General features: G+C 48.7%; 1 protein-coding gene across 1 annotated transcript; it reads left to right on the top strand.

Moving 5' to 3' along the window:
* The first annotated feature begins 375 nt into the window (after nt 1-375).
* LOC109764613 (11-beta-hydroxysteroid dehydrogenase A) lies at nt 376-2,429 on the top strand. The gene is made up of 6 exons (XM_020323414.3): nt 376-607; nt 796-988; nt 1,079-1,164; nt 1,269-1,400; nt 1,500-1,664; nt 1,898-2,429. Exons 1-6 carry the CDS (start codon nt 425-427, stop codon nt 2,186-2,188), a joined length of 1,050 nt encoding a protein of 349 aa, XP_020179003.3. The 5' UTR covers nt 376-424; the 3' UTR covers nt 2,189-2,429.
* The last annotated feature ends 16,556 nt before the right edge of the window (nt 2,430-18,985 follow it).

An 18,985-nucleotide genomic window follows, 5' to 3' on the forward strand; every position in this document is an offset into this window, starting at 1 on the left:
ATATATGTGATTCGTATGTAGCCCAGTATTTTTTTTTTCCTTCTGTTTGGAGTCTTATTTTTTCTTTTGAGAAACTTCTGTTTGGAGTCAGAGAAGGGGACAGAAGGAAAGTTTGGAACCAGCAAAAACATAATCACGACGTGAAGGTCATGGTGACCACCGCCTGCCAGGTGGGACCCACCCACCGCTGCGCCGAGGCACGGGACCCACATCCAGTCCAGAAGGAGCCTCCTTCCTTCCACGTTTCAGCACCAGGGGTACGTGTCGTCAAGCCGAGCTCCCACCCGTCCACGCACGCATGCGCCGAGCGGCAGAGCACCACATCATCAACCCGTCCCCATCCACGCACACTCAAGCTTCTTCTGTGTCTTCCAGCTTGGGCAGCAGGCAGGCGTGTGAGCTCGAATCCAAGAGGCCGGAGACGATGGATCTGGTGAACGGCGCGCTCAACTGGGCGGCGATGCCCGCCATGGTCGCCTCCCTCCTGCTCTTCTACCCGCCCTACTACCTCTTCAAGCTCTGCTACTCCTTCCTCTCCTACCTCTTCCCCGACGACCTCAAGCGCAAGGTCGTCCTCATCACCGGCGCCTCCTCCGGCATCGGCGAGGTCAGCACACCACATCTTCCTCTGCTTCTTCTTGCTGTTACTGAACCAACCAGATGCTTTTGGTCCAACTTTGCTCTGCTTCTTTCTTATGCTACTCTGCTCTTCTACTTGTCATACTAGTACTGATTGAATATACATGTTCGCTCACATGAACATATTAATTGTTAACTCCAAACTTGTGCATGCAGCAACTGGCCTACCAGTACGCCACCAAGGGGGCATGCCTTGCCCTGCTCGCCAGGAGGGAGTGGAGCCTGCGGCAGGTCGCCGACCGCGCCTTCGAGCTCGGCGCGCCCGACGTCATCATTCTCCCCGGCGACGTCGCAGACCCCGACGACTGCAACAGATTTGTTCAGGCCACAATCGACCACTACGGCCGATGTAAGCCAGTTCCTGTTACAGCTAACTTGGTTTAGTAACATATTTGGGTATCTAGTTGACATTATTTACATGTGTGTTGATTAATTGCAGTGGACCATCTTGTGTGCAACGCTGGAATTGCGAGCGTGGGCGCTTTTCAGGAGATTCCTGACGTTACTAACTACAGCCCGCAGCTTGTAAGTGACGTCCATGATTCATTGTGCCTTGATTCAGCAATCGCAATCGTTGTTGTAACAGAGACTCCCATGAGCGTCAAATTAAAGTAACATTTTGTTTCCAGGATGTCAACTTCTGGGGTGCAGTTCAGTCCACTTTTGCTGCTCTGCCCCATCTTAAAAGGACCCGAGGGAGGATCGTGGTCACCGCCTCCGCAACCGGATGGAACCCTGTTCCGCGAATGGTTTTCTATAATGTAACCACCTAACTTGGTTTATTTCATCATTTAAGTGAAGGAATCGGTTACGATGAGTCGAGTCGTTGGTACTACTACTCATGTTTGTTTCTGTTTTAGGCCGCCAATGCCGCACTGATTAACTTCTTCGAGACCCTACGGTCGGAGCTTGGTAGTGAAGTTGGCATCACAATAGTGACGCCTGGGTGGATCGAGTCCGAGATGTCCAAAGGCAAGTTTCTCAAGGAGCACGGCGGCGTGGAGGTTGATCAAGAATATCGAGATGTGAGGACACTTACCACCGTTCACACTTTTCTACGTTTTGGCTAAATTTCTGTTACAACAAGCAAACAGTTTTAACATAAAAATTTATTGTGATCATCTGCCATCTGGAGTTATGGGCACAAGAAGATATGGAAAATAGTTATCAAATTAATTAAGTTGTCATGTAATACTTGCACCAAGTTCAATGGCATCTATATATTATCTGACCATGTGGCCCTTTGCTTATTTTCTAGGCCCAAATCGGTCTCTTCCCGGTGGAGTACGCGAAGAACTGCGCGAGGGCCATGGTGCAGGCAGCTCGCCAAGGTGACCGTTACCTCACCGTGCCGTCATGGTTCGGAACAATGTACCTGTGGAGGGTGTTTGCGCCGGAGGTCGTCGAGTTCTGCTACCGCCTCCTGTATATGCACGGCCATGGCGGTGGCGACCAGACCGACGCGCCGAGCAAGACGATGGCCCAGGGTGGCGGGAAGCAGATGCTGTACCCCTCCTCGCTGCGCTCTTCGGACGTCAAAAACGACTAGAAACTTACTATAGTTCGCATCCTTTGATCGAGGACGTGGATCCTGGTGTGCAGGCTAGTTTGTTCTCTACTAAGCTTTAGGTGTGGATGCTACTGCTGGTTAGCTAGTTTGTAATCCCGAATAAGCTGTGTTCTGTGTTTTGTAATATTAGTGTTGTGTTGTGTGCTTGTAATATTAGTTCTGTGTTTGAGACTGCATGTCGATCGACTCGTTGGTGTCTCTGGAATAATGCTTTGCACTACTTTCCCTTTCTCCTTGGAACTTCTTATATCAACTTGTTAATTCACTACTACTCCCTCTGTTCCTAAATATTTGTCTTTCTAGACATTTTAAATGATTTACCACATATGGATGTATGTAGACATATTTTAGAGTGTAGATTCACTCATTTTGCTCCTAGGCCTGGTAGTAGCGTGGCCGCGCTGTTACAACTAACTGTGCTACTACTACGATTGTTACAACTAACTTGTAACAGCGCGGCCACTACGGCGTTACGACTAACTTCGACTAACTTTTACTACTGCTGCGGGCTTACAACTAACTTGGCCGCGCTACTATTACGACATTACAACTATTCCTTTCGTTTATTTTTATAAGACGTTTCAGACAGCAGCAGATATTGAACTGTTTTGACTGCTGTCTGAAATGGCTACGGCGTCTTATAAAAGTGAACAGAGGGAGTAACTTTTAGCAGTAGCGTGTGCTGGCCCGTGCTATTTGATAACAGTAGCGCGTTTTACTAAACCGATGATAGGCCTAATAGCGCGTTTTATGAAACCGATGATAGGCCTGGCAGTAGCGCGGCCGCGCTACCGCTACAGCGTTATAACTAACTTTTAGCAGTAGCGCGTGTTGGCCCGCGGTATCTGGTAGCAGTAGTCGTTTTATGAAACCGTGTTGCTGCTAATTAGCAGCAGCGCCTTAATTTAAAGCTCGCTACTGCTAAGTGCTCGTTGCTGCTAAAAACGTATCCCGCGCTACTGTTATTAGTAGTTTTTGAAAAAAAATTGCTGCATATTTTCTTTGTATTTGTACAGGTTTTATACAACAGTCTCTAGCATATCATGCACATACAAATCTAATCATATCATACACATACACATAGTCTCATCAAATCATGTCATCATCATAATCATCATCCAACACAAATGATGTCTCTCGTCATCATCTCGAAATAGCGATACAAGTTATGACATGTATCGAATACTTGCAACTACATCGTCATCCATCTAAACAATGATATAGAAGAGAAGAGCTATCACTATAAGTGAGAGCGGAACTAGGCAGTACATGAGGCGGCGGTTCTGATTCCTCTCTCGCGCTAGCATGAACCTCAAGTAACTAGCTTCTGCTTCTTCTCTGCTATCGAACCCTTTATGGATGGCACCCGAGAACCGCTCCACTTGAGCCTGACACTCGGGCCACTCGTCGTACACTCCCGGAACCTCCCTATGTACACGATACAACACTTCTTCGCTATCAAGGATCTATGTACCTGCTAGCGATGCATCTTCGTCAAGGGAATCAACAAAAATATGCAATATAATATACTTGAGCAACACAAAAAGAAACGGTTTTAGCAAATAGATGCAACATATAGTAAACATAATTAATCAACGCAGGTTCATCGTACCCAAACTAATTAACTAGAGGTACGCAGGTCATCGTACCCAAACTAACAAACTAGCGTTACGCAAGTTCGGCAGGGACCGTTGACATCACAAAGTTGCATCCCTACAAAAAGTATAATTAAGTTCAACCGACACATCATCATCGGTATCGTCAATCATGGGAAGTTTCATCCATCCAGATCATCGAGGATGCACCCTAGCTTCTTAAACGGTGTCAGGTCCTGACGTTGTAGGCCTATGCGAGTTCGAACGTCAGCTCGCGATATAGGGCCGTGGTGGAACATCCTCTTCTCTTCGACGACTTCTTTCATGATGATCGTTGCAATGTCCCTCTGGATGTGAAAGAAGTCATTTCTGAGTTTATAATCAGGTTCTTCTCCTAGGGATTCTGCCCATTTGCGGATATGATCATCGTTTCTGTTTGTCATGCGCAGCTGTTGGTGATCCCTTCTGAAGTCCATCATGAGATGGAGGAGGTGTCGGTGTCAAAACCGGCTGATCTCGGGTTGGGGGTCCCGAACTGTGCGTCTGAGGGTCGAAGGTAACAGGAGACAGGGGACACGATGTTTACCCAGGTTCAGGCCCTCTTGATGGAGGTAATACCCTACTTCCTGCTTGATTGACTTTGATGAGTATAGGGGTTACAAGAGTTGATCTACCTCAAGATCGTAATGGGTAAACCCTAGATGTCTAGCCTATGTAATTTCTGATAGCCTCTACGGACTAAACCCTCTGGTTTATATAGACACCGGAGGGGGCTAGGGTTGTACAGAGTCGGTTTACAGAGGAAAGAAACTACACATCCGGACGCCAATCTTGCCATCCACGCAAAGGAGAGTCCCATTCAGACACGGGGAAAGGTCTTCTGCCTTGTACCTTCACGGCCCATCAGTCCATCCCATGTCACATAGCCTGGACGCCCGAGGACCCCTTAATCCAGGACTCCCTCAGTAGCCCCTGAACCAGTCTTCAATGGCGATGTATTCAGCACGCGTATTGTCTTCGGCATTGCAAGGCGGGTTCCTCCTCCTCGGCATACTTCAAAGCAGTCTTCTGAATAAGAGAACTGTATCCGGCTCTGTATAACGGTCACAACCCCCAACCACAAGGGCACGATACTTAATCAAAATAAGTTCTGTCTACTAACAACCTTTCCGGCGAAACGTTACGTCTAGCCTCTTTATCATTTCGAACCGTTTTTTCGCCTCCCGCTTCGCGTTTTGAGGCGCGGCCTTTATTGATACGTCTTGTCAAAACAGATATCACGTCCGCTTATTGTGGGATCCTCATCAATACGGGTTCGGGTAATCCAATCGTGCTGTTCGCACAACCCCTTGGGAACAGGCGAGTTTTAAGGCTTGTGGGGAGGGGGGGCTTGATATTCACTTCCTATATAAGCGGATAAAGATCCATCTTTTTACCCCACGCCTTCTTCCTTCTTCTGCCTTCCCATCCTCGAGCTCCAGTGCCCAAGCCTCGATTCTTCCCACCGCCACCAACCTCTCCGGCCTTGTCCGGATCCGGCTCTTAGGGCAAGTGGGTGGCCTCATCCGTCACGGAGAAGGACGTCAAGGAGCTCCGGGAGGCGGGGTACCTGACTGCGGAAATTACGCACAGGCTTCCCGCCAAAAAGCAAATCATCCCCACTCCAGAGCCCGACGAGAGGGTTGTGTTCATCCCTCACCTCCTCCGCGGGTTAGGGTTTCCCCTCCACCCCTTCGTCAGCGGCCTGATGTTCTACTACAGGCTAGATTTCCATGATCTATCCCCGAATTCATTCCTCCACATCTCGGCGTTCATCGTCGTATGCGAGGCATTACTCCGTATCCCCCCACACTTTGGCCTATGGCTAAAAGTCTTCAATGTGAAGCCGAAGGTGGTCGACGGCAGCATGCGGACTGCGACGGCGCCATGGTGAGCAAGCTCCCCAACACCACTTGGCCCCAAGGGGCCTTCGTGGAGACCGTAAAGGTGTGGCAGCAGGAGTGGTTCTACATCACCGAACCCCGCGACACCAAATGGGCGGCTGCTCCTGAGTTCAGATCCGGGCCCCCTATGCGGCTCGTGTCGTGGACCAACAAGGGTGTGGACTGGGGGTCGACCGATGAAGTGATGATGTTGCAAAAGCGCATCAAGAATATGATAAACAAGAACACCAGTCTCACTGACGTGATTCAGGTGATGATCTTCCATCGGATCCTTCCATGCCTACGCCGGCCTCTCCGTATGTGGGAGTTAATCCGGAGGGTCCCCGGACCCTGCAGCGCTTCTTCAGCACAACGCATGAAGAGATCTGGAAGCTGCTCTTCAAGGCCCAGAAGACGTGGCCGGAGAAGACCGAAGACATCGGTCTCGACAGCGCGAATCCGGCTACTACAGTAAGTATTTTACTTCCGAACACAAGTTCGGTCCATAAGTCAAAGGGTGTACTGAGATTTCCATTCCTCATTCAGGGCTGGACAGCGAAGGCAGAACGGATCAGGTGTCCGGCGCCACTACCCTAAAACCCAGCCACTCCTCTGCTAACGAGGATGCTGGTTCCGGCGCCGTATCAGGCGCCGGAGAAGAAGGGCAAGGAGGCCAAGGGCGGCCTCCGCCGTAAAGGTACTTCGAACGCAATGTCCGGAGAAACCGAAGCCCACTCCTCCCACGAGGGAGATGAAGACGAAGATGAGGAGGAGGCGGAAAGCGAATCTCTCCTCAAAGGGAAGAAAAAGAAGAGGGCAGCCTCCACAGACCCAGAGGAGGGGGCATCCAAGAGGGAGAAGATAACCTTCTCGGACGGTTCTGATACAGATGCCGAACATACCCCCAAGAGGCGCCCCAGGTGTTGGGGAACGTAGCAGAAATTCAAAAATTTCTACGCATCACCAAGATCAATCTATGGAGTAATCTAGCAAAGAGGGGAAGGGGAGTGCATCTACATACCCTTGTAGATCGCGATGCGGAAGCGTTGCAAGAACGCGGATGAGGGAGTCGTACTCGTAGCGATTCAGATCGCGGTTGATTCCGATCTGAGCACCGAAGAACGGTGCCTCCGCGTTCAACACACGTGCAGCCCGGTGACGTCTCCCACGCCTTGATCCAGCAAGGAGAGAGGGAGAGGTTGGGGAAGACTTCGTCCAGCAGCAGCACGATGGCGTGGTGGTGGTGGAGGAGCGTGGCAATCCTGCAGGGCTTCGCCAAGCACCGCGGGAGAGGAGGAGGAAGAGGGGTAGGGCTGCGCCATGAGGGAGATGTGTTCTCATGTGTATTGCAGCCGCAAAACCCCAATATATATAGGGGAGGGGGAGGGCTGCGCCCCCATCTAGGGTTCCCCCCCCAAGGGGTGCGGCCAGCCCTAGATGGGGCTTGGGGGGGCGGCCAAGGGGGGAGAGAGGGGGGCGCCCCACTAGATGGGCCTTAGGCCCATCTGAGCCTAGGGTTTCCCCCTTCCCCCCTTTCCTGCGCCCTGGGCCTCTTGTGGGGGGCGCACCAGCCCACCTGGGGCTGGTCCCCTCCAACACTTGGCCCACGCAGCCCTCTGGTGCCGGTGGCCCCACCTGGTGGACCCCCGGGACCCTCCCGGTGGTCCCGGTACATTACCGATAGCACCCGAAACTTTTCCGGTGACCAAAACAGGACTTCCCATATATAAATCTTTACCTCCGGACCATTCCGGAACTCCTCGTGACGTCCGGGATCTCATCCGGGACTCCGAACAACATTCGGTAACCACATACAAACTTCCTTTATAACCCTAGCGTCATCGAACCTTAAGTGTGTAGACCCTACGGGTTCGGGAACCATGCAGACATGACCGAGACGTTCTCCGGCCAATAACCAACAGCGGGATCTGGATACCCATGTTGGCTCCCACATGTTCCACGATGATCTCATCGGATGAACCACGATGTCGGGGATTCAATCAATCCCGTATACAATTCCCTTTGTCTATCGGTATGCTACTTGCCCGAGATTCGATCGTTGGTATCCCGATACCTTGTTCGATCTCGTTACCGGAAAGTCTCTTTACTCGTTCTGTAACTCACATCATCCCGTGATCAACTCCTTGGTCACACTGTGCACATTATGATGATGTCCTACCGAGTGGGCCCAGAGATACCTCTCCGTTTACACGGAGTGACAAATCCCAGTCTCGATTTGTGCCAACCCAACAGACACTTTCGGAGATACCTGTAGTGCACCTTTATAGCCACCCAGTTACGTTGTGACGTTTGGTACACCCAAAGCATTCCTACGGTATCCGGGAGTTGCACAATCTCATGGTCTAAGGAAATGATACTTGACATTAGAAAAGCTCTTAGCAAACGAACTACACGATCTTGTGCTAGGCTTATGATTGGGTCTTGTCCATCACATCATTCTCCTAATGATGTGATCCCGTTATCAACGACATCCAATGTCCATGGTCAGGAAACCGTAACCATCTATTGATCAATGAGCTAGTCAACTAGAGGCTTACTAGGGACATGGTGTTGTCTATGTATCCACACATGTATCTGAGTTTCCTATGGATAATAAACGATTATCATGAACAAGGAAATATAATAATAACCTATTGATTATTGCCTCTAGGGCATATTTCCAACAGTCTCCCACTTGCACTAGAGTCAATAATCTAGTCCACATCACCATGTGATTAACACTCATAGGTCACATCACCATGTGACCAACATCCAAAGAGTTTACTAGAGTCAACAATCTAGTTCACATCACTATGTGATTAACACTCAATGAGTTCTGGTTTGATCATGTTATGCTTGTGAGAGAGGTTATTAGTCAACGGGTCTGAACCTTTCAGATCCGTGTGTGCTTTACGAATATCTATGTCATCTTGTGGATGCTACCACACGCTACTTGGAGCCATTTCAAATAATTGCTCTACTATACGAATCCGGTTTACTACTCAGAGTCATCCGGATTAGTGTCAAAGTTCGCATCGACGTAACCCTTTATGACGAACTCCTTTTCACCTCCACAATCGAGAAAATCCTTAGTCCACTAGATACTAAGGATAAGTTCGACCGCTGTCATGTGATCCATTCCCGGATCACTATTGTACCCCTTGACCAACTCATGGCAAGGCACACTTCATGTGCGGTACACAGCATAGCATACTGTAGAGCCTACGTCTGAAGCATAGGGGACGACCTTCGTCCTTTCTCTCTCTTCTGCTGTGGTCAGGTCTTGTGTCTTACTCAATACTCACACCTTGTAACACAGCCAAGAACTCCTTCTTTGCTGATCTATTTTGAACTCTTTCAAAATCATGTCAAGGTGTGCGTTCTTTGAAAGTATCATCGGGCGTCTTGATCCATCTCTATAGATCTTGATGCCCAATATGTAAGCAGCTTTTATCCAGGTCTTCCTTTGAAAAACTCCTTTCAAACAACCCTTTATGTTTTCCAGAAATTTTACATCATTTCGGATCAACAATATGTCATTCACATATACTTATCAGAAATGTTGTAGTGCTCCCACTCACTTTATTGTAAATACAAGTTTCTAACAAACTTTGTATAAACCCAAAAACTTTGATCACTCCATCAAAGCGTATATTCTGACTCCGAGATGCTTGCTCTAGTCCATGGAAGGATCGCTGGAGCTAGCATACCTTTTAGCATCCTTAGGATCGACAAAACCTTTCTGATTGTATCACATACAACCTTTCCTTACGAAAACTGGTAAGGAAACTTGTTTTGACATCCATCTGCCATATTTCATAAATGCAGCTAATGCTAACATGATTCCGACGGACTTAAGCATCGTTACGGATGAGAAAATCTCATCGTAGTCAACTCCTTGAACTTGTGGAAATACTCTTTGCCACAAGTCGAGCTTCATAGACGGTAACATTACCGTCCACGTCCGTCTTCTTCTCAAAGATCCATTTATCTCGGATTTCATGGCTTCTAACCATTTGTCGGAATATGGGCCCACCATCGCTTCTCCATAGCTCGTAGGTTCATTGTTGTCTAACAACATGATATCTAAGACAGGATTACCGTACCACTCAGGAGTAGTACATATCCTTGTCGACCTACGAGGTTTGGTAGTGACTTGATCCGAAGTTTCATGATCACTATCATGAGCTTCCACTTCAATTGGTGTAGGTGCCACAGGAACAACTTCTTGTGCCCTGCTACACACTAGTTGAAGTGACGGTTCAATAACCTTATCAAGTCTCCACCATCCTCCCACCCAATTCTTTCGAGAGAAACTTTTCCTCGAGAAAGGACTCGTTTCTAGAAGCAATTACTTTTGCTTCCAGATCTAAAATAGGAGGTATACCCAACTGTTTTGGGTATTCTATGAAGATGCATTTATCCGCTTTGGGTTCGAGCTTATCAGCCTAAAACTTTTTCACATAAGCGTCGCAGCCCCAAACTTTTAAGAAACGATAGCTTAGGTTTCTCTAAACCATAGTTCATACGGTGTCGTCTCAACGGAATTGCGTGGTACCCTATTTAAAGTGAATGCGGTTGTCTCTAATGCCTAACCCATAAACGATAGTGGTAAAGAGACATCATGGTATGCACCATATCCAATAGGGTGCAGTTATGATGTTCGGACACACCATCACATTGTGGTGTTCCAGGCGGTATTAATTGTGAAACACTTTCCACAATGTCTTAATTGTGTGCCAAACTCGTAACTCAGATATCTCTATGATCATATCATAGACATTTTATCCTCTTGTCACGACGATCTTCAACTTCATTCTGAAATTACTTGAAGCTTTCAATAATTCAGACTTGTGTTTCATCAAGTAAATACACTCAGCATCTACTCAAATCATCTGTGAAGTAAGAACATAACGATATCCACTGCGTGCCTCAGCACTCATTGGACTGCACACATCAAATGTATTACTTCCAACAAGTTGCTCTCTTGTTCCATCTTACTGAAAACGAGGCCTTTCAGTCATCTTGCCCATGTGGTATGATTTGCATGTCTCAAGTGATTCAAAATCAAGTGAGTCCAAACGATCCATCTGCATGGAGTTTCTTCATGCATATATTCCAATAGACATGGTTCGCATGTCTCAATCTTTTCAAAAACGACTGAGTCCAAAGATCCATCTACATGGAGCTTCTTCATGCGTTTTATCCCAATATGACTCAAATAGCAGTGCCACAAGTATGTCGTACTATCATTACTTCTGGCATGAACATGTGTATCACTACGATCGAGATTCAATAAACCATTTATTTTAGGTGCAAGACCATTGAAGGTATTATTCAAATAAAAAGAGTAACCATTATTCTCCTTAAATGAATAACCGTGTTGCGATAAACATCATCCAATCATGTTTATGCTCAACGCAAACACCAATCTCGATGGTAGAGGGAGCATGCGATGCTTGATCACATCAACCTTGGAAACACTTCCAACACATATCGTCATCTCACCCTTAGCTAGTCTCCGTTTAGACCGCAACTTTTATTTCAAGTTACTAACACTTAGCAACCGAACCGGTATCTAATACCCTGGTGCTGCTAGGAGTACTAGTAAAGTACACATTCATATAACGTATATCCAATATACTTCTGTCGACCTTGCCTGCCTTCTCATCTACCAAGTATCTAGGGTAGTACTGCTTCAGTGACCGTTCCCCTCATTACAGAAGCACTTAGTCTCGGGTTTGGGTTCAACCTTGGGATTCTTTACTAGAGCAGCAAATGATTTGCTGTTTCATGAAGTATCCCTTTTGCCCTTGCCCTTCTAGAAACTAGTGGTTTTACTAACCATCAACAATTGATGCTCCTTCTTGATTTCTACTTTCGCGGTGTCAAACATCGCGAGTTGCTCAAGGATCAACATGTCTATCCCTGATATGTTATAGTTCATCACAAAGCTCTAATAGCTTGGTGGCAGTGACTATGGAGAACCATCACTATCTCATCTGGAAGTTTAACTCCCACTCGATTCAAGCGATTGCAGTACTCAGACAATCTGAGCACATGCTCAACGATTGAGCTTTTCTCCCTTAGTTTGCAGGCTTAAGAAACTTGTCAGAGGTCTCATACCTCTTGACGTGGGCACTAGTCTGAAATCCCAATTTCAGTCTTCGGAACATCTCATATGTTCTGCGACGTTTCAAAACGTCTTTGGTGCCACAATTCTAAACCGTTAGCATTACGCACTGAACTATCACGTAGTCATCAAAACGTGTATGTCAGATGTTTCGCAACATCTACAAACGACGCTCGAGGTTTAGCACACCGAGCGGTGCATTAAGGACATAAGCCTTCTGTGCAGCAATGAGGACAATCCTCAGTTTACGGACCCAGTCCGCATAATTGCTACTACCAACTTTCAACTAAATTTTTTCTCTAGGAACATATCTTAAACAGTAGAACTAAGCGCAAGCTATGACATAATTTGCAAAGACCTTTTGACTATGTTCATGATAATTGAGTTCATCTGATTAATGAACTCCCACTCAGATAGACATCCCTCTAGTCATCTAAGTGATTCATGATCCGAGTCAAACTAGGCCGTGTCCGATCATCACGTGAGACGGACTAGTCATCATCGGTGAACATCTCCATGTTGATCGTATCTGCTATACGACTCATGTTCGACCTTTCGGTCTCTTGTGTTCCGAGGCCATGTCTGTACATGCTAGGCTCGTCAAGTCAACCTAAGTGTTTCGCATGTGTTCCGAGGCCATGTCTGTACATGCTAGGCTCGTCAACACCCGTTGTATTCGAACGTTAGAATCTATCACACCCGATCATCACGTGGTGCTTCGAAACAACGAACCTTCGCAACGGTGCACAGTTAGGGGGAACACGTCTCTTGAAATTTTAGTGAGGGATCATCTTATTTATGCTACCGCCGTTCTAAGCAAATAAGATGCATAACATGATAAACATCACATGCAATCAAATAGTGACATGATATGGCCAATATCATTTTGCTCCTTTGATCTCCATCTTCGGGGCACCATGATCATCTTTGTCACCGGCATGACACCATGATCTCCATCATCATGATCTCCATCACTGTGTCTTCATGAAGTTGTCACGCCAAAGATTACTTCTACTTCTATGGCTAATGCGCTTAGCAATAAAGTAAAGTAATTTACATGGCGTTATTCAATGACACGCAGGTCATACAAAAATAAAGACAACTCCTATGGCTCCTGCCGGTTGTCATACTCATCGACATGCAAGTCGTGATTCCTATTACAAGAATATGATCAATCTCATACATCACATATCTCATTCATCACATCTTCTGGCCATATCACATCACATAGCACATGCTGCAAAAACAAGTTAGACGTCCTCTAATTGTTGTTGCAAGTTTTTACGTGGCTTGTATAGGTTTCTAGCAAGAACGTTTCTTACCTACGTAAAACCACAACGTGATATGCCAATTTCTATTTACCCTTCATAAGGACCCTTTTCATCGAATCCGTTCCGACTAAAGTGGGAGAGACAGACACCCGCTAGCCACCTTATGCAACTAGTGCATGTCAGTCGGTGGAACCTGTCTCACGTAAGCGTACGTGTAAGGTCGGTCCGGGCCGCTTCATCCCACAATGCCGCCGAAACAAGATAAGACTAGTAGCGGCAAGAAGAATTGGCAACATCTACGCCCACAACTGCTTTGTGTTCTACTCGTGCATAGAAACTACGCATAGACCTAGCTCATGATGCCACTGTTGGGGAACGTAGCAGAAATTCAAAATTTTCTACGCATCACCAAGATCAATCTATGGAGTAATCTAGCAACGAGGGGAAGGGGAGTGCATCTACATACCCTTGTAGATCACGATGCGGAAGCATTGCAAGAACGCGGATGAGGGAGTCATACTCGTAGCGATTCAGATCGCGGTTGATTCCCATCTGAGCACCGAAGAACGGTGCCTCCGCGTTCAACACACGTGCAGCCCGGTGACGTCTCCCACACCTTGATCCAGCAAGGAGAGAGGGAGAGGTTGGGGAAGACTCCGTCCAGCAGCAGCACGATGGCGTGGTGGTGGTGGAGGAGCGTGGCAATCCTGCAGGGCTTCGCCAAGCACCGCGGGAGAGGAGGAGGAAGAGGGGTAGGGCTGCGCCATGAGGGAGATGTGTTCTCATGTGTATGGCAGCCCCAAAACCCCAATATATATAGGGGAGGGGGAGGGCTGCGCCCCCATCTAGGGTTCCCCCCCCCCAAGGGATGCGGCCAGCCCTAGATGGGGCTTGGGGGGGCGGCCAAGGGGGGGAGAGAGGGGGGCGCCCCACTAGATGGGCCTTAGGCCCATCTGAGCCTAGGGTTTCCCCCTTCCCCCCTTTCCTGCGCCCTGGGCCTCTTGTGGGGGGGCGCACCAGCCCACCTGGGGCTGGTCCCCTCCCACACTTGGCCCACGCAGCCCTCTGGTGCCGGTGGCCCCACCTGGTGGACCCCCGGGACCCTCCCGGTGGTTCTGGTACATTACCGATAGCACCCGAAACTTTTCCGGTGACCAAAACAGGACTTCCCATATATAAATCTTTACCTCCGGACCATTCCGGAACTCCTCGTGACGTCCGGGATCTCATCCGCAACTCCGAACAACATTCGGTAACCACATACAAACTTCCTTTATAACCCTAGCGTCATCGAACCTTAAGTGTGTAGACCCTACGGGTTCGGGAACCATGCAGACATGACCGAGACATTCTCCAGCCAATAACCAACAGCGGGATCTGGATACCCATGTTGGCTCCCACATGTTCCACGATGATCTCATCGGATGAACCACGATGTCGGGGATTCAATCAATCCCGTATACAATTCCCTTTGTCTATCGTATGCTACTTGCCCGAGATTCGATCGTCGGTATCCCGATACCTTGTTCAATCTCGTTACCGGCAAGTCTCTTTACTCGTTCCGTAACTCACATCATCCCGTGATCAACTCCTTGGTCACACTGTGCACATTATGATGATGTCCTACCGAGTGGGCCCAGAGATACCTCTCCGTTTACACGGAGTGACAAATCCCAGTCTCGATTCGTGCCAATCCAACAGACATGTTCGGAGATACCTGTAGTGCACCTTTATAGCCACCCAGTTACATTGTGACGTTTGGTACACCCAAAGCATTCCTACGGTATCCGGGAGTTGCACAATCTCATGGTCTAAGGAAATGATACTTGACATTAGAAAAGCTCTTAGCAAACGAACTACACGATCTTGTGCTAGTCTTAGGATTGGGTCTTGTCCATCACATCATTCTCCTAATGATGTGATCCCGTTATCAATGACATCCAATGTCCATGGTCAGGAAACCGTAACCATCTATTGATCAACGAGCTAGTCAACTAGAGGCTTACTAGGGACATGGTGTTGTCTATGTATCCACACATGTATCTGAGTTTCCTATCAATACAATTCTAGCATGGATAATAAACAATTATCATGAACAAGGAAATATAATAATAACCTATTTATTATTGCCTCTAGGGCATATTTCCAACACCAGGGCCAAGCCCCTGGCCGAATCGTAAGTACCAAAGGATACATTCAAGTATTCAGCCTTCCATGCTTTTAATATAACACGTTATGCTGTGTGTCTCAGTCCGGGTCGTGACCTCCCCCAACCATCGCTGCCTGAGGGGAACTCTCTGGCATCAGGGATGGTGGAGAGCGAGACGCCTTCGCCAGCCTCTCCACCGACTAACGCGGATGACGCCGAGGTGTTGTCCCGAAGGGCCTCTGCAGGCCATGGAAAGGTGTGGGAGGCCGCCAAGACGGCGCCAGAGGGTGATGCCTTGGCTGCCGAGAACATGAGGGTACAACCCCCATGGAGACTGACGACGGGGGCCCTGACCAGTCCGGCCCCCCAGCCGAACACGATTCCGGAGACCCATGTGGTTCCGGAATCGAGAGAGCAACCCCCTTCAACGGAGGGGGGAGCGCCAACTCCGGCGGCGACCTCCATCAGTCCGGAGGCGCCGGATACACTGGTGGAAGCACTACGACGTGCTGCCATCATGGAGGAGCCCCGCGCCCTAATGGGTGCGGTGGTTGAGAAGGTTCAGTCCGCCAAGAGCGGGCTGAACGAAGCCTTCACTAGCCTGCTAACAGGCTTCGAGGTATGCGACGTAATATTCTTGGCTGCTTTTATGAAAAAATAAGCCTGTGTATAGATAGTAGCCCCTGAGACTCTGCTTGGTTCTGAAAAAGGGCCGAACAGAGGATCAAGTAACAATCAGAGGTGACGTACTTTGCTATTTGCTAACAGGCTTCCCTGTCGGTGGCAACTGCCCAGGCTGCTGAAGTTTCCGAACTCAATCGGAAGCGGAAGCTGGCTGATGATGAGATCGACCGCATTAACAAGAAGTACGATGAGGCACAAGGTGTGTGTTTTTTAATATCTCTTACAAGCCTAAATTGAAATGCAAACTCAGAATTTAAGCTCATGTGCTGCTATGTGTATGATTGTAGGCAGCGCAACCGAGGTCGAGACCCTCAAGAATGAACTTGCCGAAGCCAAGAAGGAGGCGAAGGCGAGCAAAGCGGCCGCAGACAAAGTGGCTGCGGATTTAAAGTCTGAACAGGTCGCCCGCCACCAGTACGAGGAGAAGGTGACCGAGGTGGAGAAAGAGCTCAAGGACGCCGCCGGCAAGTGCGAGTCCATGGAGGAGAGGAATAAGGCCCAGGCAGCCGAACTCGCCAAGGCCCTCCAAGAGGCCAAGGAGGCGCGGACCGAGTCCCGGGCAGCTCGTGAGGAAATCTGGCAGTCTGAACAGATAGCGGCTGGTAAGCCCTTTCTTTTGCAGACTATATTTGGCGGTCAAAGATATGCCTTGCTCACTCGACTGTGGAGTTCTTCAGACGCATTTGCGGATCTTCCGAAGAGTGCCGCCAACGCCGCGGAGTTCTTCCGGGCCCAGGAGGGGCACACGACGGAGAAGCTCTTCTGGTCACAGTTCGCGGCGCAGGAGCGTCCGACGCTGTTGAACAACCAGATGATGCAATGGGCGGAGCCGCATAGGATGTCCGGACTGGCTACGAAGGACGTAATAGTCCGGTTGTGGCCAACCGAACCCATTCCTAGTAGCTACTTCGGCTTGGTGAGGTGACTTGCCGACGTGCTACCCTGAATTGAAGCTGTCAAGCATTCGGCGTGCATCGAAGGTGCGCGATGGCCTTTGCCCGTGTCAAGATGCACTGGGCAAAAATGAAGGCCGCCGTCGTGGAGATCGAGGGCCCACCCGAAGGCAAGGACCACCGCAAGCCGGAGCGGTATTTTGAAGATGTCCTGGAGGGTGCCCGATTAATAGAGGGTCAATGCTCCAAGGATACCATATTTGAGTGAATGTATCCAAGTTGTCCAGACGTTGTATTATAAACCAAGGCTTTGTAATATATTTATGCCTTTATCTGGAACTACTTACCTCCTGTGGGGCCGTATTTTATTATTCTGAAAGTTTGCCGGTCGTCGGCTTCAGCCCCCTCATGGATACTACGGGGGTGTTCGGAATAACGCATGATCACCCTTGACCCAACGCCTTGGTCTGTAAAGGAGGTGACTACGTAGCGAACCACGCAGTCAGATTATGCGGCTTTAGCACTTTCACTTAGCCATAGGAGTTTGACGATGGGATTAAGTACTAGCCCCTGGTGCGTATGTGGCTATCCGAACTGGGATGCCTTAAGCGTGTGACTGAATGGAAGCCACTCCTTCGTATAATACGGAATAAATTGCAAGAGATTTATATTAGGTCGTCGAATAGCTGACCGGCTCTTGCCGCACCATGACAGTCAGTTTTCGGCTTTCTCTACTGAGGTGTTTGACCGGACGAACCGGAAACACGATCGCAGTAGTTCTCCCTTTACTACCCTAGCCGAACGAGCGGAACGTAAGGTAGTAACCATAGGAGCCGGGCAACCCAACTATTGACCAAAGACATGCTTCGGAGCTAATGCATATAGTGCAATATTCGGGACGCCGAAGTGCACTCTGAGAGTGTTCGGACTTTTTTTTTGAAAGTATAGGTGGCCGAATAGAGCCCCTGGCATTGTAAGCCATTGCGAAGTGTATATGCCAATCTGACGTGAAGAGGGAATACAGATTATGAAATAGACCAATACCAAATAGGGTTGGTAAAACTATTTCCATTATAGTCTGATTGATACGTCAAAACGTGCTCTTACAGATAATGCTATAAGCATCAGGGCTATTTTACACACCGAGAGTTTTAGAACAAGGGAAAGCTGTATACAGGTCCTAACGAAGAGAAGGTGGTCGTGAAGATCCTTTGGACACCCTGCCGCACGTCTGCGCCACTTTTCGCCTTGGTGGAGGATCCTTTGAAAGGATCGACGATCGTGTATATAGAAGGGGCCTGGGAAAGGGCCCTTGTACCGTTGTAAAGTGATTTAGGTTTTAAAGAACCTGGAATATGATAGAGAAAATAAAAAGGAAGAAGGAGATTAAGGCCCGAATAGGGTGGAGCCATATTATGGACCTCGTCCGCAGAGTGCCTCCGTTGTCGCCCAGGGTATTTTGAGTGCGTAGTTATGCACACGCGGTACATATGCCGCGATTAGATGTGGCCGTGGACGGAGGCAAAACTGCTAGTCCAGCTCCGGATTGACCGGGCCTTCGTTCTACAGAGTAGACCGGACTCTTTTAATAGTGTCCAGAGGGGTGATGGCCGATGAAGTGTTCGGCTTGATAAGGCCGCTCTGTACCTCGGCCGCAAGGGCCGTGGTGTGCTCCTCAATATGGAGGGAGCGTTCCATGTTTCCATTGACTGTGATAACGCCGCAGGGTCCAGGCATTTTGAGCTTTAAGTAAGCATAATGCGGGACTGCATTGAAGCGGGCGAAGGCAGTACGTCCGAGCAGTGCGTGATAACCACTGCGGAAGGGGACGATGTCGAAGATCAAGTCTTCGCTTTGGAAGTTGTCTGGCGAACCGAAGACTACTTCCAATGTTAATGAGCCCGTACAGCGGGCCTCGACGCCGGGTATCACTCCTTAAAGGTGGTGTTACTAGGATTGATTCTTGACGGGTCAATACCCATTTTGCGGACAGTGTCTTGATAGATCAAGTTGAGAATGCTGCCTTCGTCCATAAGGACTTGAGTGAGATGATAGCCGTCAACAATTGGATCGAGGACCTGGGCCGCCGAACCTCCATGACGGATACTGGTCGGGTGGTCCGTACGATC

This window comes from Aegilops tauschii, chromosome 5 (genome assembly GCF_002575655.3).
Source record: "Aegilops tauschii subsp. strangulata cultivar AL8/78 chromosome 5, Aet v6.0, whole genome shotgun sequence".
NCBI lineage: Eukaryota > Viridiplantae > Streptophyta > Magnoliopsida > Poales > Poaceae > Aegilops > Aegilops tauschii.

What these genes read in the sequence shown, in the direction of transcription:
- LOC109764613 (XM_020323414.3), top strand. Translation starts at nt 425, where the DNA reads ATGGATCTGGTGAACGGCGCGCTCAACTGGGCGGCGATGCCCGCCATG. An exon ending in AATCGACCACTACGGCCGAT is followed by an intron (nt 989 to 1,078) that starts GTAAGCCAGTTC and finishes GATTAATTGCAG; the next exon opens with TGGACCATCTTGTGTGCAAC. An exon ending in CTAACTACAGCCCGCAGCTT is followed by an intron (nt 1,165 to 1,268) that starts GTAAGTGACGTC and finishes TTTTGTTTCCAG; the next exon opens with GATGTCAACTTCTGGGGTGC.